General features: G+C 39.4%; 1 protein-coding gene across 2 annotated transcripts in view; it reads right to left on the bottom strand.

Moving 5' to 3' along the window:
• Positions 1-2,352: 2,352 nt before the first annotated feature.
• The window catches only part of LOC123969385 (regulating synaptic membrane exocytosis protein 1-like), an 87,239-nt gene continuing 81,662 nt past the window's right edge, over positions 2,353-7,929 (bottom strand). For both annotated transcript variants that reach the window (XM_046046743.1, XM_046046742.1), the window contains 5 exons: positions 7,334-7,478; positions 6,568-6,680; positions 4,542-4,643; positions 3,918-4,057; positions 2,353-3,807 (listed from right to left, as the gene is read on the bottom strand). In XM_046046743.1, coding sequence (XP_045902699.1) covers positions 3,589-3,807; positions 3,918-4,057; positions 4,542-4,643; positions 6,568-6,680; positions 7,334-7,478 — 719 coding nt within the window. In that variant the 3' untranslated portion in view covers positions 2,353-3,588. The remainder of the gene's footprint in view (positions 3,808-3,917; positions 4,058-4,541; positions 4,644-6,567; positions 6,681-7,333; positions 7,479-7,929) is intronic.

The following is a 7,929-nucleotide window of genomic DNA, read 5'->3' as shown; positions in this document are numbered from 1 at the left end:
TTGATCTGTTTATTTGCACATACAGCATCTAAAAAAAGTAAGGGTACAAATGGCTGTAGCTGCCAGGGAACCAAAATCACATCCCCACCATTGTTTCTGGGAAAACAAAGAATGACATTTAATTGAGCTCACAGCTGTGTTTACAGCTCCCACATTTTGACAGATACATGCAATGTTTTTCATAATGACATTCCTTATTTTTTCCATTTATTTTTATTTTTATGGTTGTGGTTGATATTTTACATAAGGTTAAAGGAATAAGGTTCAAAAATACCCTTAATTTCTTTCTTGCCAAAGTTAGATTAGAAGATTGATACCACTCTCACATGTATATGCTAAATATTAAGCTAGAGGCATAAAGCATTAGCAGAAATACGGCTATTCTACATAACGTGTTCATTGTGAGCTTTGGAGGTGCTGGTAGGTAGATTTTTTTTTTTTTTACCTCTGGACACAGCCAGGCTAGCTGTTTCGCCCAAGCTACAGGTCTCCTGGGTGTAGCCTCATATTTACCACACCGACATGGAAGTGGTATCGATCGTCTCATCAAACTCTCGGCAAGAGAGCGAATAAGCGTATTCTCAGAAATGTCAAATTATCATCAATGTAAGACCTCAAAGGAATAAATAAGTACTTGTCAGGTAATTTCCTTGACCAATATTGACCATTTATTTTCGCAAGTAATTTGTCACTATGTGAAAAGAGGAAATTTTGATATAAATCCATCTTAATCACATATCTGACTTAAATGTACCTTACATTTAAAATGTCCAGTTATCCAGTGAAACACTTATGACTTAAGTCAAACTGCTCTGTGAATTTACCTCCTCAGTTTGTGGTGCTGCTCTGCTGAGACATACAAGTGAAGAACCGAATGAAGACATTTATGGGACTAAGCAAAACATTCCCACAAACATGGCAGCAAGTCCCATTTTTTTCACATTATGTCAAAGGTAATTGCGGGCTTAGAGAATAATGAAAATGAAAACACAAAAAATGTGATTATTTCACTTTAGAGATTTGAGGGAGACATTGAAATGAGAGCAGTTTTCTTCCACACATTCTTTTTATTTGTAAATAATAAAAATGAACTTTTTTTTTTAAATATAAAACATACACATCATTTGAGCCACATCTGTTATACAAACAAGAAATGTTGCAGTGAATGCTTTACTTTTTTCTAATTTTCTTTTTGTTTCAGTGGAACACAGAAGTTGTAAACAATCAGCAATTTTTTTCCTGTTAATACTGACAAAGAAAAAAAAAGAAGGAAAACCAGCTTCACCGGACGATGAAACGAAATGTCGACTCTTCTGAAGTGGGACTGAACATGGCCAGGGTTCAGACACTGGGTTTGAAGAACAAAGTGTTCGGACGACAGCCTTTAGAGTAGTGGTATACCTGTAGTTTTTGCAGCCATGTCTTTAAGCTAGGCCAGTTTGTGACCCAAGTCCATCGCCTTGTATTGTCCCACTGCATGGTCCCTTAATGACGTATTAACTGCTCCTCATCCATCCTATTACATTATGACTTGGCCCCTTTGCAAATATCACTGAACCCAATGAAAAAAGTTGAGTATTTACAGTCTATGACTCTCTGTGCATCTGCATTTTTATTTATATAACTTAAAAGTTCATGTGTTAGCATAATCTGAAATGATTATTTTGAAACATAATTCATATTTCCATATAAGTGAATCTGATTTGTAAATATTTATTCATACATCTCAGCCCCTTGGAGGTATACTATGATATAACAGTAAGAGGGGCTGTGAGGTCTGCTCAGTACTACTGTACAATACAGTACATCTTTCAGAGGGTCGAGGAAAGACATCAACGTAATCTTGGGATTTAGTTTGAGAGACATTCAGCACCGGACTGAGAGACGTGGAACAGACTGCAGTTGAGTTCAGATGTCTTTGCGTAATGGGAATGGCTTCGGTTTCTTGGTTTTATCTCTTTAATATTCAAGTACGAGCAAACTGTACAACTGCATGCAACATACAAGCGGCCCTACAGTATGTGGAACTAACACACGTATCTATTTCAGTATCTTTTTTTCTGTATCTGTTTCATTTTACAAAAATGTGCATGCAGCTCGGAACAGATTCCAAAGTCATGCTGGCCCCGCCTTTTTCCTGGTGGGAGGAGCCTGCGGGGCGAACAGAGAATGAGCATTGATGTTGGTGTCCCGACAGATCAGTCTGATTGGTTACCTTCACATTCACAGAGATGCACAAAGGAAACTGTGAGTGATTCTTTTTTTTCTGTTTGTTTGTCTGTTTCCTAATATCTTGACAAAGAAATGAACGGAACCAGTGACGGGATTGTTGCTTTTTTTCTTTTTTTAACTACATGTTTTTTTCAAAAAGTTAAACTTTTTGTTGTAAAAAAATCAAGCTCTTGTGCTTGTGTTTAAATTTCAAAAGAATGTAAACTAGGGGGTTGGATAAAAACCTGAAACGTGCTCGGGTGAGGGAATGCACTCCCCAAAAATGTGAAAAATTAGACAGTCCTATCTTCTTCTTGGTAGGTGAACAAAGTTTTTCTTTTTTGTTTAGTTTTTTTACAGTGACGTTGTACCCTTGTGATATTTCAAAGTGACGTAAATTTTATTTATTGGTCAACCTCCTGGGAGGCCTAATATACATCTATACAAAGACAACTGGCCTGGACGTTTGCCAGCGGTGGAACAAGGAAAACAACGCTGCACGCTAATCTCACTGTCAAGTGTAAAAATCTAAGATGTGTCATCATCACCACCAGTCCCTCTCCTGCAGACATTTAGTAGTTTTAATATCCTTTTTTATCTCTTGTGTTTTGTTTTTTTCTCTCCATGCACACACCAGACTGACAACATTATCATGAGCATTTTACAGACTGTAAGGACATTTTGTGCCAGTAGTAACAAAGGGAAAGAAATGAACGACAAAGCAAACAAGCCAAAACAGTGCGGCTTCAGAGCAGCCATGGTAAACATATTGAAAAGTGGATTTTTTTGACAGAGAGAGGGACCAGTGATGCGGCTCCAAGGTCTAGGCACCAGAAGAAGGCCCTGTGCTTCCAGACTGAATACCCATGCGGGAGCATCCTGCCTGGGGGCAGCAATGCTGGCAGTCTGTTGGGGTTCTGGAGGAGGCCACTGCAGAGAGGACTGCCCCACCTGCAGCTGTGGAGGGTGATTTCCTCTGTCTCGAGTCCATACATTCCGATGCTTACATACATTTCTTTGCTATTGTTGATTCAGTTAAAAACCACCCTGCTTCATTTGATTCTCTGACACCGACACTTTTTTGTCTCCCGTCTCGAGAGTTACTTCTTGCTGTCTGTGGACAGCCCTACGTCTTCAGCATTCACAGAGAAAAACAATGAGATTTTTCTTTGAATGAATATGAAACACTAAAATGTAGCACTCCCTACAACAGACAAAATTAACAGCGACAGAAGTGATTGTCAGATCTCAACAAAGCTTTCTCGTTGTGACTGTTTATGATTGTTGTTGTTCTACATTTCCGCCACCTGCTTGTTTCTCTCTACATTACGTTTCATGAGTTTGCTACTCGTTAAGCGCTGTAGAGCTGTTGGTCCACTAGGATCGGACCCCGGGCGGTCCGGAGGAACTGTCAAGTGACGACTGGGAAGCCCGCCGCGTTAGGGAGGCAAGTGTGGGATCCACCAAGGAGGACGGTGGGAACAACTTATACCAACCAATGACTGTGCTTGATAAGTCCAATTCCTCCAATAGAATTTGTGCAACTCCCATGAAGCTTTTATGGTCCATGCGGCCGTAGTCCCCCCATACAATCACCTGAGGGAAAATAATTCTCTGTCAAATTACTTGCTCCTGCACATTTTATCAGGTGTTGAATTTAGAAAAAAAACAACTTTGTGATGAAAACAAGTATATCTTCATCTCACCTGTAAGACTTTACCCTGCGGGCTTTCCTCGAATAGCAGTGCTTGCTGGTACAGAGGGTCAAGTGTTTTCCGTGCAATCTTGGTTTTCTTTTTGGCTACGTACGCTCCATTATTCAGCAGATAGACCTTGACATATGGAGCTGAGAGCAGAGACAAGGCAATAAAAAAGCCATCAGTGAGGAATAGGGCTGCAACTAAACTAATTTTCATTATCAGTTAATCTGTCGATCATATTCTAAATTAATTGATTAATTATTGTGGTGGTCTGTAAAATGTCAGAAAATGGGGAAAATGTCCATCAGTATTTCCCAAAGCCCAGATGACGTCCTCACTTGCCTTGTTTTGTCCAAAACCCAAAAATTTACTGTCATGAAGTAGCAAGGAAACCAGGAAATATTCACATTTAAGAAGCTGAAATCAGAGAATTTGGACTTTTGTTCTTAAAAACGATTAATCGATTATCAAAGTAGTTGGCAATAAATATAATAGTTGACAACGAATCAATTAATCGACTGCTTGTTGCAGTGTACGTCATAAAAAAATTTGGAGATATACGACTGATGTCTTGAGTGGAAGGGAGGGATTACTTGCTCTTTGGTTTCTCAATATCGGTCAAGTTCTCACCAGGGAGAGATTTGGATCCTGGCTTCTGAACAAGCCCTCGTGCTCTGATGACTTCCACCTCCAGCTGACCCTTTTTCTCCATCATACCAATCTGGATGTCACCTGGGAAACACAAAAAAGCGAAAAGATTTAATAAAAGTGGAATGGATCGATGAAGACATGAACGTGGAGTCAGAAAAAATAAACCACCAGGTGGTAGTGACTGCACACTCAGCCCTAAATCATATGTCATCTTTTAGTAATACTGATGGGAGCAACGTGTTTTGCTAAGCACTTCATATTAAATCTTATATTCTTATTATATTATACTGTATACTATATACTGTACTACAATACATTATACTATATAATTACATTTTATATTATACTATGTGATATTATTACTATATTGTTACAGCTACAGTTACACATTATTACTTATCATATTATTTTCTATTGCAGTGGTTCCCAACCTTTTATCCTGGGGCCCCCCCAACAGCTGACAAAACATGCACACACACAAAAGATGATGTAATTACTTACTAATAGCAAACAAATTGAGTCAAATGACGCCTCTGTGACTCTGTGTAAATCAATGCCAGCTCTTGGTTGGCCTCCACCAACAGTCTCCTGGTGTTTTGTTTCTTGGTATTGTTTAATACCGAGTTTATTAAACACGGCGACTTTATGAAACGTACTGCTGATGGAGAAAATCAGCAGAGACATTTAACAGGGAGAGAGTGAGGGAAAGAGGCGGAGTCAGCCGGCGTGTTTTCCGTTGTCCTGACGATCTACGCTGCCTTGTCGAAAAATGCTACCATAGCACAAATCGATAGTCTATCGAGTCGCTCTGCCATATCAAAAAATTATACCTTATGTGTTCCCTTTTCCAATCCCATAAAATTAAAACTCACAGTATTATGACATCTTCTGTTTTTTGATTATATTATAACATAATTTAAGGGGTAGCGTATTCTGATACACTAATTTCCCCTATCAAATAATGCTCCCACTACGGAATCATTTTAATTTGCACCACTACTCACTCCATGTGTACTGTACGGAGATGACGAGCATGTTGAAATACTATATTATGCCATCTTTATTTAAGATATCAGGGGTAGCGTATTCTGATTTTTTAGATGTTGCTAACGATCAGCCACTGTCTCCACAGCATGCCCTATAGCAAGGTTGCACAGATTTATGGGCAACGCTTGTGGGTCATACACATGAGCAGACTTTTGTGTCGCGATTTTGGTCTCTGTTTCAAAACCATTACAGCCCTACTACTAAGTAGTCTGCCTACTTTTGTACCTATAAATTATCTAGTGTGTTATCACGATTTTTAATAAATGTGCAAACCAAAGTTTTTTTGACAACCTCAAAACAGATAAAGCTTCGGGCACCCCAGGTTGGGAACGACTGTTCAATTGTATTGTACCCTGTTATAGTAGTTTTTATCATATTACTCTTACAATTACATATACATAAAATATATTACATTGTGTACACAATATAACAAATCTAATACAATATCTTGTGTGTGATATCACACTTCACTACAGACGGGGTCTAGTTAAGTTAAGACACACAAGCTGCTAGAAATAATTGAGAAAAAAACTGGATGTGTACTACCACTACTAAGGCCCCACCTACACTGAACGAATACGATCTCCATCCACACCAGCGTTTCAGCTGTGTATCAGAGTTGATCTCCGTCTATACTAAACTGACTGAAAACGCACATCTAGCGGCCGTTCACGTACACTGGGCATGCGTGTAAAAAATATTTTAATAAAAATACCCTGTCAACTCATAAGACCCAATCAGAGAGCCAAAGGTGAGCATCTGCGTCATTGTTTCTAAAGTCCTCCGTTTTTGCCCTCTGGAGTTTTAAAACGTGTAAAGCGTTTTCAAACTTCTCTGTTTCTCTGTCTTTGTTTTCGCTGGTTTAGTCTGGATGGGAGGTGCAAACACAGCAAAAGGTCTCCGTTTTAAACGAAAATGCAGTAGCGTGGATGGGGCCTAAGTATCACTAGTATCTTACCTATGGCAGGAGTAGCCAGTGTTTGCCTTCCCACTAACTGAGCCGGTCCCAGGCCATCCAGAAAGTCACTGAACTGACTGCTGGCACCCAGATTCACTCCAGAGAAGATCAAACTAACACAGAAAACACATATACATGAATTAATTACAACAAGTATCACCAAAATCAACATAAAGACAGAGGTGATTCTTTTAAGGATCAGTGGTCGCCTCTCTCCTACATTACTCTTGTTGGTGTCTGAACACAGTCAGCATACTTTGAGACTTCAGAACTCATTTTGATCCTGTCAGGAAAACCCATTTGCTGCCTGTAATTATTTACAGCATGAAAAACATCTTGAAAACTGCCCAAGCGCGATAATCCATCACAGAAAACACCAGACCTTAATTTGATTCAGTCAACGGTAGTGTTTTATCACTGCCTGACTGAGCCCAAGTTGAGTGTGGTCATTATATTACACTCTGTTTACTGTCAGTCACTTGCATGCAGAAACGGAACATGTTGGCATACAAACTTTAATGTCATATCCACATCATTTTATAAACCTACAGTAGCTTTAACATTTGAAACCAACAATAAAGATATTATATTAACATTGCAGCAAAAAACATAGGTGGAAATGTAAAGTAGACATAGAAATAAATAAATGAACTATCATTTGGCATTCTCCTTCAAAAGAGAAAAAAAGATAATATCGGAGGGAGATGTAGAGTGTGTAGATGGTTGATGGAAAGTGATTAAAACAGGAATTATGTGGTTTACTGACTTCCCCTCAGAGTTGCAGCTGTTCATGCTGCCATTGTTGGACTCTCTGCTGGGCTGGCGGCTCATGTTCCTGGTCAGCTCTACTGCCATGCCAGTCTCTGTGCTCCTTTGGATAGGTGCACCCTTCTCCTTTTTACTCTTCCCCTCTGGTCGAAAGAGCAAAGACAGGAAAAAATCACAACGTCAGCGATGCGGTCTTAGTTATTTTTCACCTTTATTTACCCAGGAAAAAGGTGCAGGTGTGCTTTTTTCCCCTCTTTTTGGCCTGTCTCACGGTGATTCAGTTTACAGTAGAAGGAACGTACATGTAGGTGCAAGGTGACTGAAAAACAGCATTGATGAAATGATGAAATGAAATACCTGAACACTGACTCCAAACCACAGAATTCTTAAAATATTTTGATCCCAGTCTGATCTCTCATTCAAAGAACAAACAGTAAACTACTCTCAGTAATTATTATTCAAGTTGATGTCATAAAGAAAATTTACTGGGGAAGTTTAGTTTAAATTGGGAAATATACTTTTTCACTTTCTTGTGAACAGTTGGATCAATACCACCCCCCCCCCCCCCCCCCCCCCCCCCCCCCCCCCCCCCCG

This window comes from Micropterus dolomieu, linkage group LG04, assembly GCF_021292245.1.
Source record: "Micropterus dolomieu isolate WLL.071019.BEF.003 ecotype Adirondacks linkage group LG04, ASM2129224v1, whole genome shotgun sequence".
NCBI classification, from domain to species: domain Eukaryota; kingdom Metazoa; phylum Chordata; class Actinopteri; order Centrarchiformes; family Centrarchidae; genus Micropterus; species Micropterus dolomieu.
The sequence above is the reverse complement of the archived record's forward strand: the minus strand, read 5'-3'. Positions and strand labels throughout refer to the sequence as shown.